Raw genomic sequence first — 19,366 nt, forward strand, 5'->3', positions numbered from 1 at the left:
GCGTGTGTTTGTACATTTTATACAATTTAATTGAAAACCTTTTCAGTGATGGCTTAAATCAAACGTGGCGACCACTTCAATAGTGGAGAAGCATAGATATAAATAGATATTGACTAAGTGACATTTATATGTCTTTGACAGCCAGGTGGGGGTTTCAAAAAGCCTGCTTCATGCCTCAAAGACTGGATCAGTGTGAGTGACAGAGGCCAGGGCTGAGAGAGAACTCTGACACTGTCCAATATCACACATCAAATTGACGTCATTAAGCCAAAGAAAAATATGATAGAACCTACCATAAGCAAAATCAAAGTCGTTTTTAAATTTCACCCATTAGTAGAAATCAATGTAATTAAGTTATATGACTAATCTCAATGTCACAAATGAGTGTGTTGGATTACACTTTAAATGTTTAAATGTCAATTATGTTCCCGTTTCAATTATACTGTTTTATAATACTGGTTTATAAAGCCAGGGTCGTTACAATACATACAATTAAGGACAGGAACTCCTTTGGGAATATGATTTTCAATTGTGAGGCAATACGCTGTTACTATAGGATAAATATATGTAACTTCTAATCAAATATAGGCATTCCAAATTTGGACCAACATCTTTACTGCTTTACATATTCTGACAAGCGCCCTGTCAGTGGGAAAATTCGTTTTGCATGGCCCAGTGCGCCGGTTGAGTAGAGGTTTCACTTAAGGACCAATGGAATGTTACACAAGTCCAAACCCTGATTACCCGGGGCACCGGGCCATTTAAAACGAATCAGCCCACTCGTAGACGGTACGTAAAATACTTGAATTGTATTTGTCGATCGTGAGAAGTCCCCCCTCTGAAGTACTACGGTTGGTGCAATACAAATGGCTTAATATTTTGCCTACCTGATTGGATGAGAAAGCTTTCTGTTTTGGTTGCGTGCCAGTAGCCGTCTGGAAAGGGAGGGGTGCTGTATGACTTCCGGTTTAGGCTGAAATTGACACACAATGAGGAGCAGGGAATAACCTCGCGAAACGCCGCTGTAAATAAATAACGTTTGAAGAATCACTGAAGCCACAGAATCATGGAGAATCAGGTAAAGTGACTTTTGTGTCCCCTCGTGAATCCTGAACTTTTAGCGAAAAAATACTAGAAGGCTGTGCCCGGGACAGGAATGAATGCCTGGTGCTCGAAAAAATCCTGCTAATCGAACTCATAGTTGGCTCACGAGCTGTGCTAGCTAGCCACACACTCAATCGCATACATCGGTATTTGACATAGCGAGCTGGCTAACGTTAGCTTAACTCAGCATTGCTAACTAGCCACATAATCAGACAGGCACACAAAGGGATTTCTTGCCTACTTTTGTGTTATGGACGTATATATTGAGAAAGTAAGATGTATAACTTACTCCTTACCCAGCTCATAACCTAATTTACACAAGCTACTACCTGCTAGGGTTCTCGGCCCTTCGCTAGCTACGTAAATAGCTGCTACAAGACGCCGGTGGAAAGGATTGCTCTTTCCAGGTCTGGGTGGAGGGAAGGAGGGGTGTGTATCTAGCGGCGACGAATTGGAATTGAAAAGCGGGAATTACATCACCAGTTTAAAGGCATAGATTGTGCACTAATGAAGATATTTGAAAATCCTAGAGATACAAATTGTATAACAGCTAGCTGGACACTGGTTGGTTGGGGGAAAACTTATGGAAGAACGTCCATGCATGTCCACATTGACTTCCATAGATAGACATTAGTAGGCCATCTTATTTTTCGAAATATCATGTCGATAACTCTGACCCGCTGTTACTCAAGCTAGGTAGGAGTTTTCATGCTCATCATGATAATGCAAACTCTTATTTCCATATCAAATTGACTCATGGAATCGACCTGTGGGAACATGTCACTGTCTGGTGTTACCCCTTTGAAGCATGCTAACAGTGGAATTCTGTGACGACAAGGAAGGACTAATCGTGATTACCGTGATTACTCAAAGTGGAAAACTATATATTACTGTACACCATCAACAGCCATGAAACACCTAACATAGGAATTGTATTTTTGTACATTTCAAGGTTTGTTTGTATGGGATGTGGACTTTTGTCTGAAATAATGAAATAATTTAATAAATAATCGTGTGTGAAATCTAGACCATCACAAATTTGTATTTTTCTAAATTGCCCACTGGCTACATGCCTTATTTCTGGAAATGTGATAAGGAATGCTAATGTGCCTTGTTGTGCATCATGACGTCTAGTCTGTACTCTAGTTGTACAATTTGTGCCATATGAAATCACAATTAAATTCACAATAATGCACCAGAGATGTACAGGGTCATACCAGATAAATGGTGGGATAGTGACATGTTTTATAGTTGGAGTAGACTGAGTGTGAGCTCTGTAAGGGCTGTGGTGTCTGGTGGGCCTGCCCACCTGTACAGAGCTCAAAGTGCTGCAGGTGTGCCCTGTTGTGGTCTGTTGATAGAGTAGTCTGCTGTCTTCGAGCAGCGGAGAAGCAGGTTCTTTTCAGAGGGAGCGCAGCAACATTTGCCAGTTTTGTCTTCTGTGTGCTTCATCAAAGGAGTCTTTCATATGATTTTCCCCCTAGTGGAGATTAACTTGGTTATGAGGGGTGTTATTTTCATGGCACGTGGGGGTTCATTGTTGTGAGAGTCTGCTTGTCTGCCAAGTAGGGCATTTCCCTTCAGAATATCCATTTTAGATCAGGGGGAGGTTCACTTGCAACAATAATGGCGGCTCAGTGTATTTTGTTATCTCTCTGTTGTGGCAGGGAAGTGAACCAAAGGAAGTTACTGAACGTCATACTGTTTCCATAAATGTTTAAAATGAATCAAGAATCTTTATCGCATGAGCATCAGGATAGACGGTGCTCTTGTCTTTTTCCTCCAGCCAACCATCTCTGACCTATTTTGTTTGTGATGATCTCGGTGTATGAATGGTTGGTCATCTCTGAGCTGGTTTTGGTGATGCCAGTGATCCTGGGGAGCTGGTTGGTTGATGGAGGGGCTCAATGGCTGCTGCACTGACCCAGGGTGTGGTAGCGACTGGAGTTTAAGGGCATTACCGCCACAGAATGGCTGGGTGAGACGCCGGGGGGGGGGGGGGGGGGGGGGGCTCAGAGTCCCAGCCCAGAACAGCTCATCTCAATCCTGTCCCCTAATCGCTCCACTCAATCACAGCACACAAGCACTGTGGAGAGAAGGTGCCAAATCCCCACATTCTTCAGGCCAGGACATAAAGTGACTTTTCTGTCCCCTCGTCCCTCTCTCTTCCCAATCCCTCTTTAGTAGCTGTCCCGATCGCTGCAGCATGTCATTTGGATGTCCGTTCAACTACTATCATTGTTCTCGGTAACGAATCACAGTCTGTAGTTTCTGATGTGACCATCTCATAAAAACCAACTTTGTTTTCTCAATTGTAGTATCAAATAATTTTCTTTTCCATAAACTAAACTGTTTCCTATCTAAGCTACTAACTTGCGATGAGTGATCAATTTCAGATGCTAATAGTTGTTTTGTATGTCTGACCTTGTGTCTGCAGTGCACAGTGCAGGTGAAGCTGGAGCTAGGACATCGAGCCCAGCTGAGGAAGAAGGTGACCTCGGAGGGCTTCACCCATGACTGGATGGTGTTTGTGCGAGGGCCTGAGACGGGGGACATACAACACTTTGTGGAGAAGGTCGTCTTCAGGCTGCACGAGAGCTTCCCCAAACCCAAGAGAGGTGGGTCAAACAAAACACTCTCGCAACAGCAGCACTTGCTCATGCGCAAACACACACACACACACGTACCTGGCTGAAACTGGTTCTGTGATTACTTTGTTTGTTTTTGTCTGGGGAGGGGTGAGGGGATTCACTATGGATGTAACAATTCACTGATGCACTTTGGTCCCTGATTCAAATGTTTAAGATACAAGTGCATTGGTCCATGGACCCAGAACCGATCCAAATGTAGCATGCATAGGTCAGAAAATCGATTAAAAACATTATGAATCACCAGTTCACACTTTTTTTTCTCTTTTTTTTCTTCTCGTTACATTCTTTCTACCTTCCGAAAATACCTAATCTTTTCTGACAACTGATGCGTCCACTCCTTCAGGGTGGAACTGCATGCAACTGTGTTGACAGTCATTGATCTACAAGTCATTTTGGATTCCAAACAACCCCAGTCAATATCAGTAGCCTAGTCAAACTGTGCGCTGTGAACAGCTTTGCACGCTGACCAATGCGAGGTAGGTGGCCTGTTCCTGATCTTGCACATCTGCGCGGCACCTTCAGCGTTCAAATAATAAAATGGCTTGCGTGATATTACGCTTTATTAGTTGAGTGACAACCTATGTAATTTGCTAGGTTATTATTATCATCTATGCACTGTTGAAAATGACGTTTTACCAGAATAAAAGTAAGCTACCCGGAGACAACTGTCATCTGACTATAGCCTAACTGCTGACCCTGGCTTACGATCTCATTTATTTTGATCATCTTCAGTAATAGTTTTGGTAGTTTTGCTTTAAACAATCCGTGTATATGGTAATTTAAATATACAGGGTAAATTTGATAATTTCATAACGAGGACAATAATCACTTTTGCAAGGTGCACTGGATGACCGACGCCAGAAGAGAAGATCTCGCCGTTAAAAACGTCCAAACGGTCAAACCCATTTGATTTTGAGATGGAGGCGGAAATCCAAAGTTGTGCTAGCTATATATTCATTGGATATGTCATTGCTAATTTGTAAACGATATACAGTATATTGATACATTACTAGGTCACACTTCATCTGCACACAATACTAGTTAATTAGTGGGTGATGGTGATTTCAGAACCAAAGTGGGGGGGGACAAAAAACAGGCTACATTGTCCCCATAATATGGTAGTGGGGTGGTAGATGCCTTATGGCTCAGCTCAGGTGCCTGCATAGTACATACACCATAGACATTAACACACACAGAAATAATCTCGAACATATCCAGCTCAGAGGCCCAGCTCATGAGCTCCATCAGCAGCAGATTTTTATTTAGAATGGAAAATGAATGTGTTTATGCAACAATTGTTAGTGCATCTATTCGTTCTCTAATCAAACCAAATTGCACTGATTAGTTTCAAACTAAAACGTATCGGAGCCCATGTATCAAATTGTCTTGAAAGGGAAAGATACACATCCCTAGAATTCACCTTGACAACAGTTTAAATCAATATTGTAAAATGGATTCTACGGTAGCGTGAAGTGCAAACACACAGAAGGCCTTCACAGCGTTGCCTACAACATCAAGCATGCATGTTGCTCGGTCAGATTTTGTCAATTTGTGCTGAACTTAAATAAACATGATGTGTTCTCCAGACCAGGCACATCTCGTCTCATTAAGTCACTGCAAAGCTTTGGGTCGTTGTCCACAGTTATTATGGTTATTGCACATTATTGCTCCCATAAGCTTTTAGCTTCAGGTTGTAATGACTGACTCTCAATGGGAGGCTGGCACTAGTTCGCCATTAGCCGTCTAGCAATGGCCATTGATGTTATCCTCCTGAATGTATGTTGATGTGCTGTCGTTGTTTCTGCAGTATGCAAGGAGCCACCATACAAAGTGGAGGAGTCGGGCTATGCTGGGTTCCTCATGCCCATCGAGGTCTACTTCAAGAACAAGGTGAGAGCTCCGTCAGAGCCTCTGTAATGGTACTATGTTAACAGTGTCAATCTATCCCTCAGGATATGGGCCACTGTTACATGTGATTCCTTATGGATTAGAGTTCCTCTGGTGCTCTGGGCCTTCTCCTGAAATCAAATCGGATATAGTTCTCCTACAATGGCTTGTTTATATTAACCGCCACAATCTGTATAAGATGGGTGTTTTTCTGTGGGTCGTTGGTCAATATTCATATCATTTGGTTGGTAATTTAATGTCTGTTTTAATTTCCTCAATGGTTCATGTGCTGCTTCTAGTCTGTCATGTGACAGTATTTGTGTGTGTGTGTAGACACCAGGTTTAGGTGTCAGTGATACTGGGGCTTTGTGTGGTGACACTGGTCATGCTAGTAGTGGGCCTTTGGCTGCTGGTCTGGCTGGTGTCTTGTCAGCTGTCTGTCTGGCTGAAACTCCTCTTCATGTCACTGTAGCGCCTGTTTTAAAAAGGCCTTCGGTTTATCTGCCGTGAATGTTTTTACTGTGTCCTGTATCTGTAACCCAATGACTCCTGGCATGCTCTGAAAGTGGCGGGTGATCAGAAAGAATCCATTTGTTTACCAAAATGTTCTACTGTTTGCTGAAGTTTTCTCCCATTGTGGAATGTTAGTTCTTATCAGTGTGTGCACTCCAGGTATGCCTCTTATTGACTTGGTCGTGGAATCGCTTATTCTTACTGTTAGCTGATAATATTCTGATAAGGGCTTGGCGGGGCTAATTAGATATGTTCATTATTATTTACAGGAGGAGCCCAAGAAGGTGTGCTTCAACTATGACCTCTTCCTGAACCTGGAGGGGAACCCTCCTGTCAATCACCTGCGCTGTGAGAAGCTCACCTTTAACAACCCCACCCGGGAGTTCAGACGCAAGCTGGTCAAGGCTGGAGGGGTGAGCTGTGGATGGGGTACAGGGTGGATGTGGGAAGTGGAATGGCAAGAGGGAATGTTGTTGACGTGTTTCAGGGTTGAATTGAATTCAAACGTTGAATTGGAATTTAATTGGAATTGGTCACACCCCACAGAAAGCAGAATTGAAGGAAGTAGAATTTAATTCAAACCAATTGAACTAAAACATTAAAGTCTCATTCATTTGACAAATATTTTATCAAAAGGAAATGCCACTTATTAATGCAAAGAATACACACATACCATTTCACATATTAGTTTGATTAGAACGCAAGGATGTCAAACTGTATTTTTTTTGTCGTGAGATGTTAGATTGTTCCCTTCCGTACTGCAGTGTTTGATCTAATGCATTCTGGGAAATGTTTTCTGATATTGAAAAACATTAAGGGAATTATGAATGATTTATAGACAACCCACAACATGATCTTAAAATATTTTCAGAACACCTTAATTATTTAAAATTGTTTTAGGACAAAGAGTTTTAAAAATGAAATGTTATTCTTCAAACTTATACTACATGGTACTGATAACCAAACATGTCAAAATAAACATTTATATGGTGATGTGTAGAATAAACAAGCCATTTGAATTTCCTTGAATTTAATTCTACTTCCTTTGAATTCAAATAAAATTCAGCTTTCTGTGGGGTGTGGCCAATTGAATTGGAATTAAAGAGCAAATTGCAACTCAATTCAGAATTGACCCCAACCCTGGTGTGTTTGTTCTCATTCTTCTCCCTATTTGTTTGTCTCCCAGGTCATGGTGGTGCCAGAAGGGGCAGAGGCGGTGTCGAGGCCCAGTCCAGACTACCCCATGCTCCCCACCATCCCACTGTCTGCCTTCTCAGACCCCAAGAAGACCAAAACCTCCCATGGATCAAAGGTGAGCAGCACTTCCTAGCCTAGTACACTGATAAGAAAGAAGGCGTAGGAATGTGTATAGGATTGCTCAACCAGTCAATACAGCAGAGGGTAGGGAGAATAGGAGAGTAGAATACAGTTGAGATAAGGGACGGCAAACCTGTGTGTCTTTTTGTTTCCCAAGCCTTTAATCATATAATGGGATTCTTTCATTAATTCAGCTGGACTTTGATGCCTACTCTAGGTCACAGTTGATCCCAAATAAACCTGCATGATTACAAACATCCTTTCCTGGTTTAGCATTTACCACTCTGTTGAATTATCATAGTACAACATGGACGGTGTTCTGCGTTTGGATATGTGCATGCATGTTGTGCCTAGTATGTGATCAGAGTTGAGCGGTTGGAAATCCACGTCCTCTCCAACCGCTCCGCTAAAAACCGCTCCGCGCTCACAGAAGAAAAACTGCCGCTCCAAATTTGCTCCATTCATTAAAATCACAGTTTAACCAACACCAATCTATTTTTGTGACTACCTGGACCTACCATTTGGTTTTGAAGTATTGAAACCAAACCATATGATTTGAATGAAAAGTATTTTAATTAACATGAAATGGTGAATGTAAGAAGCGATCATCATTTCAAATAGGCTATATGTCATATTAAACAGCGTATAAACACTCTAAATAAGTCAGGAGCCTGACAGGGAGACTGAGAAGGAATGGAAATGTATAATTTAGGCTGTATTATTTCAATTATCTCAAGGCTATAGCCTACAAAGAAATACATTGTTAAGCATTTGCGAGTGCGACACACTAGGCAGGTAAGGAGTCAAGGACATTAAGCACTCAGCATTTAAACAACATTTAGCTGTATTAAACCATTGTAGTCTATAAATTGCGCATATAGGCTGTGACTTAGAATTAAATACAAATTAAATGAAAAATGCCTTATTAGGCTCGGTCTACAGTGCCTTTTTTTAAGTTCATTTTTTGAAACAGTCTGTGGTTTCAGGCTCATGTGATGGTGCCTGGAGAGCAGGCCAGTAGCGAAGAATATACTCTCCTCACTTGCAAAGCCACTGGGGATGCTAAACACCCTTTTGGGCAGGGATGCAGAGCTGTTATTTTCTATAGGTAGGCCTAAAGGTTTTTAGGCAAAATAACCCAATCAAAACCGAAAGCTAATTGAAAGTTGCCATGCCAATTGCACCAAAATCTAGCATATTATGGCATATTGTGTAGATAATAGAACAACAATAAAGGAAACTTTTAAGAGATTACATTTTTTGTTTATAAATACTTTGCTACAATGACACACATAATGACACACCTTGTTCCTTTATTTTAGCATGTGCACATACTAAGTACACCATCATGCTTTCGGGTTATGTGTCTTTTCAGAAGTCCACAGTGATTCTTTAGTTGTGGACATTACATCACCGCACTCCCTCTCTTGCTTTTGGCCACCTTGATTTTGCACCTGTGTGTTTGATCAGTTTCTTTATGAAAATATTTTTAGCGAACTCCATGACAGTAGCTAAAGCAAGGGTCTATAGCATCACACAAGTAGACTACAAATCCATGCTGGGCCGGGCAGGCCCTGAACTCGTGAGTGAGCTCTATTGGAGTGAAATTAGAGCAGGCAGGAAGGCCGATGTGCCAGCATTTGGGAATATTGCTCCGCGCTCCAGTCAAATTGGGGATGCTCCTCGCTCTCCTCTGCTCACATACAATGTTAGTCCTTCAGTGGGCTTTTGGCTAAGTGCATTGACAGTAGAGTGATTATCATAATGATGGATCTACTCAAGTATGATGCTCCCACTCAGATCTTTCTTTGCTGACAATCAAGAAATATGTGGCGGAGCACCTGTGTGAATGGCCCATACTTACCTTTATTATATATATTTACAGCCCAGCACCTAATTGAAAAGGGATGTGAGTTTGATATCATGTGTACTTGTCCCTGTCTTTAGGAGCCCAGTAAAGAGGGCAGTGGAGGCAGCAATAAAGGGCCCAAGCCCCACAAGCTGACCAAGGAGCACCGTGAACGCCCCCGCAAAGACTCTGAGAGCAAGGCGGGGTCCAAGGGCGACAGCGACCGCGACGGGGGAGGAGGGGGCAGCAGCAAGAGCGCCCGTGAGCCCTCCTCTTCCTCGTCCAAGAAGCCAGCAGAGATCAAAGTCAAAGATGAGGGCAAGGTCCTTCCCAAGGCCGCCTTCAAAGAGCCCAAACTTACCCTGAAGGAGGCCAAGATGGAGGGCATGTCCCCCAAAGGAGGGGGGGGAGGGGGCGGTGGGGGAGGAGGAGGGCTCCCGCTGGAGTCCAAAGGCCCCGGGAAGCGGCCCTCCACTGTGGAGTCTCCTAAACCCAGTGCCAAGAAGCAGAAGAAGAGCAGCTCAGAGGGATCTAAAGGGACAGCTGCAGGGCCCTTCACCGGAGCCTCTCCCCGGGTCTCCTCATCGTCTGCAGCCGCCCCTGGCTACCCAGAGAAGAAACCCCCCAAGGAGAAGGGTCGTTGGCCCAAGGGCAGCAAGGCCGACACTCAGGAGGTCAAGGAGCCCAAGAAGCTGCCTGAGTCTGACGACTCCAACTCTGAGGATGAAGCCTCATCCAAATCAGAGCAGTCAGCCCCTTCCAGTCCCTCTAACTCAAGCTCCAGCTCTGATTCCAGCTCAGAATCTGACTTTGAGCCTGGACAGAAACAAGGCCAAGGTAAGCCTATCATTCTTTAGACAGATAACATGGGATTTACACATCCACTGGAGAGGACATTCTGACACATTGGTTGTCTTTAGGGGGCATGGTTTGTGCTTTAATTTAGGAATGGTACTGTCGCTAATTATTATAATATTTTTTTAATATCTCTCTTTTAGGCTGAGCTATTCAGATGTTTAATTAATTGTTGTGTTGCGTCAAATATGTGCATTTAGCAAATGTTCTCTGTTAACGGTGTGTACGTACTCTAGGCCCGCTGCGCTCTATGGTGGAGGACCTACAGTCAGAGGAGTCAGATGACGACAGCAGCTCTGAGGAAGGGACGCCTGTCAAGACCAACCCGCCCAACCGGGACTCACGGTAAGTCTCTCTCAATTTCTCACTGTTTACGTTACTGTGTCATAGACCTCTGATGCTTCTGTAGTTAGGTCATTTTCACCAGTTAGTCTACTCCTTAGGAAATTAGCATTGCTTGGCTGTTAATGTTTGTGGCGTTATGAAACTGTGTGTCCGTATGTCTCTAGCAAATAAGTACGTGTTAGCTGTTCTTTTATAGGTGTTACTTTAAAGATTTGAATAATTTGAGCTGCAAACACCAATTGTACTTCTTAATCCTTTTGCAAAATGTGTGCCCACCCACCACCTATATACACAGGCTCCCTGTGCTAAATAAGGCACAATGAGAGCTTTCTTCCTCTGTTCCCTGTCAGACTGAGCCTGGACAGTGAGAGTGACAGCAGTGACGGCTCGCACCGCCCCAGTCGAGACCCGGTGCCACCTCCACAGAAACACAGCTCCTCCAATAACAAGGTAAAACATAGCTCCTCCAATAACAAGGTAAAACACAGCTCCTCCAATAACAAGGTAAAACACAGCTCCTCCAATAACAAGGTAAAACACAGCTCCTCCAATAACAAGGTAAAACACAGCTCCTCCAATAACGAGGTAAAACACAGCTCCTCCAATAACGAGGTAAAACACAGTTCCTCCAAAAACGGGGTAAAGCACGGCTCCCCCAGTAAGGAGGTAAAGCACGGCTCCCCCAGTAAGGAGGTAAAGCACGGCTCCCCCAGTAAGGAGGTAAAGCACGGCTCCCCCAGTAAGGAGGTAAAGCACGGCTCCCCCAGTAAGGAGGTAAAGCACGGCTCCCCCAGTAAGGAGGTAAAGCACGGCTCCCCCAGTAAGGAGGTAAAGCACGGCTCCCCCAGTAAGGAGGTAAAGCACGGCTCCCCCAGTAAGGAGGTAAAGCACGGCTCCCCCAGTAAGGAGGTAAAGCACGGCTCCCCCAGTAAGGAGGTAAAGCACGGCTCCCCCAGTAAGGAGGTAAAGCACGGCTCCCCCAGTAAGGAGGTAAAGCACGGCTCCCCCAGTAAGGAGGTAAAGCACGGCTCCCCCAGTAAGGAGGTAAAGCACGGCTCCCCCAGTAAGGAGGTAAAGCACGGCTCCCCCAGTAAGGAGGTAAAGCACGGCTCCCCCAGTAAGGAGGTAAAGCACGGCTCCCCCAGTAAGGAGGTAAAGCACGGCTCCCCCAGTAAGGAGGTAAAGCACGGCTCCCCCAGTAAGGAGGTAAAGCACGGCTCCCCCAGTAAGGAGGTAAAGCACGGCTCCATTGTCGCTCCAGATTTCTAATTCTATTGTTTCTCCTTTGACAAAATCCCCATCATTAAAGGTGCTAACGTTACAAATTGGATTTTAGAAAAATTTTGCGTTGTAATTTCAGAAAACATCCATAATATATCTGCCACTAATAGTGGACGCCGCTCCGGCGGGAGAAATTAATAGGCAAATTTCACAGCCAATCACAACACTGGCGGGTAAGTAATAATGTGAAACACTATCATTTCACTATTAGCGCCAGCTATAATATGGACATTGTCAGAAGTTACAATGTAGAAATTCAGTTATAAGTTCTATGTGTAGCACCTTTAAATATATAATTTCTCCTTCAAACTGGTATTTAAAAAAATATATATAAACTCAGCAAAAAAAGAAATGTCCTCCCACTGTCAACTGTGTTTATTTTCAGCAAACTTAACGTGTAAATATTTGTATGAACATAAGATTCAACAACTGAGTCATAAAATGAACAGGTTCCACAGACATGTGACTAACAGACATGGAATAATGTGTCCCTAAACAAAGGGGGGGTCAAAATCAAAAGTAACAGTCAGTATCTGGTGTGGCCACCAGCTGCATTAATTACTGCAGTGCATCTCCTCCTCATGGACTGCACCAGATTTGCCAGTTCTTGCTGTGAGATGTTACCCCCCCCCTCTTCCAACAAGGCACCTGCAAGTTCCTGGTCATTTCTGGGGGGAATGGCCCTGGCCCTCACCCTCCGATCCAACAGGTACCAGATGTGCTCAATGGGATTGAGATCCGGGCTCTTTGCTGGCCATGGCAGAACACTGACATTCCTGTCTTGCAGGAAATCACTAACAGAACAGTATGGCTGGTGGCATTGTCATGCTGGAGGGTCATGTCAGGATGAGCCTGCAGGTAAGGTACCAGATGAGGGAGGAGGATGTCTTCGCTGTAACGCATAGTGTTGAAATTGCCGGCAATGACAACAAGCTCAGTCCGATGATGCTGTGACACACCGCCCCAGACCATGAAGGACCCTCTACCTCCAAATCGATCCCGCTCCAGGCTTCGGTGTAATGCTCATTCCTTTGAAGATAAACGTGAATTCGACCATCACCCCTGGTGAGACAAAACCGTGACTCGTCAGTGAAGAGCACTTTTTGCCAGTCCTGTCTGGTCCAGCAACGGTGGGTTCGTGCCCATAGGCGATGTTGTTGCCGGTGATGTCTGGTGAGGACCTGCCTTACAACAGGCCTACAAGCCCTCAGCCTCTCTCAGCCTATTGCGGACAGTCTGAGCACTGATGGAGGGATTGTGCGTTCCTGGTGTAACTCGGGCAGTTGTTGTTGCCATCCTGTACCTGTCCCGCAGGTGTGATGTTCAGATGTACCAATCCTGGGCAGGTGTTGTTACACGTGGTCTGCCACTGCGAGGATGATCAGCTGTCCGTCCTGTCTCCCTGTAGCTCTGTCTTAGGCGCCTCACAGTACGGACATGGCAATTTATTGCCCTGGCCACATCTGCAGTCCTCATGCGTCCTTGCAGCATGCCTAAGGCACGTTCACGCAGATGAGCAGGGACCCTGTGCATCTTTCTTTTGGTGTTTTTCAGAGTCAGTAGAAAGGCCTCTTTAGTGTCCTAAGTTTTCATAACTGTGACCTTAATTGCCTACCGTCTGTAAGCTGTTAGTGTCTTAACGACCGTTCCACAGGTGCATGTTCATTAATTGTTTATGGTTCATTGAACAAGCATGGGAACAGTGTTTAAACCCTTTACAATGAAGATTTGGGGAGTTATCTTTGAACGACAGGGTCCTGAAAAGGGGACGTTTCTTTTTTTACTGAGCTAATATATATTTACTTATTTATTTAACCTTTATTTAGCTAAGCAAGTCAGTTAAGAACAAATTATTATTCACAATGATGGCCTACCTAAAGGCAAAAGGCCTCCTGCGGGGACGAGGGCTGGGATTAAACATTTTAATAAATTAAATAAACATTTTGAACAGAACACACATAAGAAGAGACACAACACTACATAAAGAGACCTAAGACAACAGCATGGCAGTAACACATGTCAAAACGGCATGGTAGCAATACAACATGACCGCAACATGGCAGCAGCACAACATGGTAGCAGCACAAAACAGGGTACAAACATTATTAGGCACAGACAACAGCACAAAGGTCAAGAAGGTAGAGACAACAATACATCACGCAAAGCAGCCACAACTGTCAGTAAGAGTGTCCATGATTGAGTCTTTGAATGAAGAATTTGAGAGAACCTCTGCACATGTACGTTGTTGACGTTTGGGTTATTACCAGTAGTTATCATTGATGGCTAAGCAGTGTGTTGTATTCCTAGCACCACAACAGGAGACTGGTGGTGTGTGTTCATTTTTGCTCTCCTAAAGCACCATCCTTCCCATTCTGATCTCTGTTTATCAGCTTTCCACTCTTTCCTCCATCTCTCTGTCTCTGTGTTCTGTCTCTCTCTGAGCAGGTCTTGGCCAGGAAGAGCCCAGACATCTGTAGCCGCCCAGAGAAGGTGCTGAAGAAAGGATACGAGAAGGTAGGAAGGGTAAATAATCACAGTTTACATTACCTTTGTTTCTTAATTTTGTGTTCAAACATCTGTTTTAAGTGGTTATATTACCAGTGCAGTGTTCAAATTCTACAATACTGCTCTATCACCACTATTATAGATATATCACTACCAGCTCACCACTCCACGCATTCCTGGTGTAAAACTGCAGTAGAAAACACTGGTTAATCAGTAATCATATACCTAATAGTAGACTCAAGGAGTGCTCCACAAACTGCCTTCTCTTCCTGTTCTCCAGGCCTACACAGAGGAGCTGGTGGATCTCCACCGCAGACTGATGGCTCTGAGGGAGCGCAACGTCCTACAGCAGGTATGGACCATGGCCGTGTGTGTGGTCAGGTGTATGCATGTTACAAAACATACTTTTCCATCACACTATCAGGCCACACTATTGTGTTACCATCAATGTGATATTGTAGTCATCTAAGTCCTCTCCTCTCCTTAGATAGTGAATCTTATCGAGGAGACGGGCCACTTCAACGTGACCAACACCACCTTTGACTTTGACCTGTTCTCTCTGGACGAGACGACCGTCCGCAAACTACAGAGTTACCTGGAGGACACAGCCACGTGACAGCAAGCCCGTAGCGCAGTCCCTGGACCCCCACTGGGGGGGAGTAGTAACAGAAGCTACAGCCACACACCAGACAGAGCTAAACCACAGAACAACAACAGAACACACACTTTCACTTGTCGCTGGAGAAGAACAGAGGAACAGGGTGAGGGGAGGAGAGAGGTCAGAGTAAGAGAGAGCAGCTATGCCACTGGCCCTCTACCCTGGACTGGACTGGAGAACAGGACTAGGAGCTGGCCTGTCTGGACTGGGTCTGGCAGGAGACGTATTATATATGTTTCTTGTCGAGAACAGCACAGCAGCCTGTGTGCAGAACTGTGGAATGCGACCACTCTACTCTCCCTCCTGCCCTCCCCCCTCACATCTAGCCTTTGCAAACCCAATACTTCCCCCCTCTATCTCCTCCCTCCCCACTCACACTCCCTTAGTCGACACAACACTCCTCCCCTCTCCCCCCTCTCAGCTGGAGTTCATATCTCTGTAGGAATTTTCCTGTCTGGGTGAGAGTGTGTGTCTGGGTGAGAGTGTGTGTCTGGGTGAGAGTGTGTGTCTGGTTGAGAGTGTGTGTCTGGGTGAGAGTGTGTGTCTGGGCGAGAGTGTGTGTCTGGGCGAGAGTGTGTGTCTGGGCGAGCAGGTGTGTTTGGGCGTGCATTTCAAAGGCTTTAGGGGGATGATATCTTTGGTTAGTGACTCTTTAAGCTTGAGCACAAGCAACAGCCCTTAAACACACACACACACTGTGAGAGGCATTTGGGTCCCATTCCAGAGTGTCTTCACATATGCAGCTACTAAGTTGTGTACGTGCCTGTTGGTGGTAGTGTGTTTTAGATGGGGTTCATCTCTTGTCTGTTCAGTTTCCCTTCACTCCCTCTTTGAAAGCTGAACCGTGACACCCCCTCCCCTCTTCTATCTTGATGTGCATGAAAGGGCTCAACTTCTGGGGAAAAGATCACTTCTGAATTGCCTTTTTAGTGGTGGGGGGTAAAAAGCTGTGACAAATAGCCATAGTCTCCCAGATCCAAGAAAAAAAAGGGGCCACGCTTTTTTACATTTAATTTTTGTACTGATACGTTTGGAGTATTTCTGGGATTGCGGTTCAGATACCTGTGAGCTATGAATGTATTCCTGTTCATTTTCTAGGGCTAGCAACAAACCTACTATCCTCTTAGTGCCTTTTATGTCTGTCCACTGACACTGGTTAAACAGCAAAGTCCTTCCTTTGACTAAATGTTAATTGGGAAGCCTGAAACTCCAGTTTTATCTTAACAGTGCCCTCTCTTGAAATCAGTTGATGCTCCTCGTGCGGTTTGTCTGCAGATTTGAAGCTTCTTCCAGGGATCTATCTCTGCTGTTATAAGGAACATAAGCCTTCCAGAAATCCTAAGACACTGCATTAGCAGTGGTCCTTTAGGGAAGTTCAGGCGTCTTCAAATTATTGCCTTTTCTTTCCAGATCGTAATATGAATGGTTGTATAGCTCATGTTCTGTTGTCTGAGGTGTAGTTTTCTATGGGAAGGGACCGTGCCAGACCAGGCATATCATTATGGAAAGGGACAGTGCCAGACCAGGCCTATCACTCAGTCAATCTGCTAGACATGTTCCTCTTACTGTGGCCCCTCTAGCCTTCACATCCACTGTGGTTTCACACTCAGACTAATGGGCTGTCTCTTCTCCTCTCTTTGGGTGATCCCCTCCCTGCTTCATTCCCCCCTCACTTTTCTTTCTGTTTCACCTCGTGAACAGTTGTATTTATTCTAATGCTAATAGCTTTAATAGTTATGTCCGTTCTGTTGCCTGCCTCTGCAAAGTGCACACTCACCTCTCTGGCCCTTCTCCTCTGTGAGGGTGCTGTGGTGTTGAGGACTCTGAATGTGTGGTTCTGTTCTAGAGTGAAACAACAACCGCCTTATGTTCCTCTCAGCATCCACTCTGCTCTGTCCACCACCCTTTTGTTTGTCTGGGTGTGCCTATGTCAACACAAGTCCCCGCAAGTGATTTTTAAGATGAATTTGCATCTGTGAGTGTGATAGATTGTGTGTCAAGCGAGTGGAAAAAGAGAACGTTGCTGTCCTCTTGTGTGTGTGAACTTTTAACTCCCAAGTCCTAGTTCATGAACTCTACCCCTTGACCGGGGGCGCTCAGTTTTTCCCTTGTCATGGAGTTGGGGCATGAAGGTGAAGGGTGTGGGGGGGTGGGGAAGGGCTGCTGAAGGGGTCAGTGGCAGGGAGCTCTGTGCAGCTCTCCCAGAGAGAACCCCATCTACCATCTACGAACAGTCAATCTTTTATTTATGTACCTCTGCACTTTTGGCTGTGGTGACTTAAGTACTTAAGTAATTATCTAAACTGTATTTTTAAGAATTTTATACAATATTTACATGCAATACAAATAGATTTTTTGCCAACGTTTTTTAAAATTCTTATTTAATTGTTTTTATTTGTATTGGCATGTTTTGTCATTATACATACAGAAACATGCTGTCAGTTCTGTTAATTATAGTGTTGCGTCAAGGAAAACTTCCCTAAATGTTGTATTGTGTATCATAGTTGTTGCAGTTGAACACCATGGAACAGGTGTTGGGAATATGTTTGATGTATGAGCTAATCATGTCGATATCATCCAGTATAATTATATCAAGCAGGAAAAGGTGGACTTTTCAGTGAGAATAAGTATTTTTATGTGTATGTCCTATTATAATTTGAGTGTTTTTAACTCAAAGTGAGGCAGCGTTCTATTTGTCCGTACTCTATGAGGTATGGTTACGAAGCCCGGGCATAAACTGTCACCCCCGTTCAATATTTCTCTGTATTTTTTAAATCGAATTTCGATCCCTTAATCTCTTAAATAAGAACACCATAGGAAAAGATACCATGCCAATTCAAAGTATATTATATAGTCTATATATATATTTAAATGTATGAAAAGCAAAGGTAGACCATCTACTCTGGATTTGAACAGGAAAAAAATACAAAAAAAAGCAACGAATGGTGACTGTTCCTTAGGAATCTGAAGTGGCATGGGCAGAGGGCCGTTTTCTGTATCAGTGGTTATTATACGTGTCTCTAATCAGGTTTCCATCCAACATTTTTATGCGAGTAAAGTACATGTCGGATAAAAAAATATCATGACCGTTCTATTGGAGACAGAACCTTTTTCGGTAAACTTTACAAATGTCGACAAAACAAAACACGCTGGACAAGGTGGGATATTTGTGTGTAGGTAAAATGAATTATGAACGAAATGTATCTGGAAACTCATTTATGCGCAAATATTGATAAATACATCTGGAGTCACGCGATGACGTGTGGTTCTCCCGCTACGATTAGTCGGGAAAGCATGCCGTTTATTAAATTACAGATTAAATGAATAATTATAATCTTAGGCCAGCGTTTCCCAACTCCGGTCCTCCAGTACCCCCAACGTCACACACTTTTATTGTAGCCCCGGACAAAAACACCTGATTCAATTTGTCAAGGACTTGATGATTAGTTGACGAGTAGTAACACGTTTGCTTGTCCTGGGCCACAACAGACCGAGTTTGGGAAACCGTCGGCTAGAGCTCAGGTGTCAATACCAGATTGGGCACACTCGCTATATAACGCAAAATGCTTTGTTAGAACCACCGGTAGAGTTCAAAATGCGATGGAAACTTTTAATAGTATTTTTTTATTCGGTACATGGGAGTTTAACCGCAACGTGTATTTATTTGAATGTGCATCACGTCATCATGCACAGCCTTTTATTTGCAACTAGTCAATTTGATTTTAACGCATCTCTGGTGGGAAAATGAACATATTGTTTTTAATGCGGATTTTAGAATATTCGCATGAAAATCTGTCGACAGTTGGATGGAAACCTAGTTTGTGACAGGGTACGTGTAAGCTTTATTTATCAAGGCAGGGTTTGCTGGCGGGAAGGGGTGATAGTGCTACCATGGGCTGAACGACAGAACACGATTTGGTATTTTAAACTTGGCATACGATGCCACCATGTGGCCATACAATGCAAGTTGTGTTAAGTACAAAAATGTTATTTTAATGTTATTTTTTATTTTGAAATCATATATTATTAATAAAGTCATTGAGTACTGTCTGTCGTTGTTGTGGCTCTTAGATTACCAGTGTTTGAACTTCTGAACTCTGGATGTACTCCATTTGAAGCGGTGAATTATATAGGTCACATGGGGATTATTTCATGTTTAACAGATTGTGGTGAATCCGGCACTGCAGAGTTAAAACGGTTATGCTGACAAGGTTTATGCCACATTCAAAACAACTGGGAACTCGGAAATCTCCGACTGCGCGTTCATGACAACTGAGAACTCTGAAAAAATAGCTCTGACGTTTTTGAAGGTCATCCAACTTGGAATTCCAAGTCGGAAACTCTTTCAAGAGCAGGGGTTCACAATTTATTTTTATTTTTTTACATCCTCACCCCCCCTGT

At 43.9% G+C, this 19,366-nt stretch overlaps 1 protein-coding gene across 4 annotated transcripts; it reads left to right on the forward strand.

Moving 5' to 3' along the window:
- The first annotated feature begins 961 nt into the window (after nt 1-961).
- Nucleotides 962-19,015, forward strand: LOC129855578 (protein ENL-like). Of its 4 annotated transcripts, none has more exons than XM_055923388.1 (11): nt 962-1,078; nt 3,542-3,722; nt 5,563-5,645; nt 6,425-6,568; nt 7,342-7,467; nt 9,420-10,158; nt 10,413-10,521; nt 10,872-11,079; nt 14,248-14,325; nt 14,588-14,659; nt 14,795-19,015. In XM_055923388.1, the coding sequence occupies exons 1-11, from the start codon at nt 1,067-1,069 to the stop codon at nt 14,921-14,923; spliced, it is 1,881 nt and encodes a 626-aa protein (XP_055779363.1). In that variant the 5' UTR covers nt 962-1,066; the 3' UTR covers nt 14,924-19,015. The 4 variants fall into 4 exon arrangements, with proteins under 4 accessions (XP_055779363.1, XP_055779364.1, XP_055779365.1 ...); XM_055923389.1 differs by having other exon boundaries at nt 14,248-14,316; XM_055923390.1 differs by having other exon boundaries at nt 10,872-10,971.
- Nucleotides 19,016-19,366: the final 351 nt, after the last annotated feature.

The sequence above is a fragment of the Salvelinus fontinalis genome, chromosome 5 (genome assembly GCF_029448725.1).
Source record: "Salvelinus fontinalis isolate EN_2023a chromosome 5, ASM2944872v1, whole genome shotgun sequence".
Classification (NCBI taxonomy): domain Eukaryota; kingdom Metazoa; phylum Chordata; class Actinopteri; order Salmoniformes; family Salmonidae; genus Salvelinus; species Salvelinus fontinalis.

Bases quoted from the DNA above. Each gene is read 5' to 3' on its own strand.
- LOC129855578 (XM_055923388.1), top strand. The intron at 3,723-5,562 runs GTGGGTCAAACA...TTGTTTCTGCAG, and splicing joins CTTCCCCAAACCCAAGAGAG to TATGCAAGGAGCCACCATAC. The intron at 5,646-6,424 runs GTGAGAGCTCCG...TATTATTTACAG, and splicing joins AGGTCTACTTCAAGAACAAG to GAGGAGCCCAAGAAGGTGTG.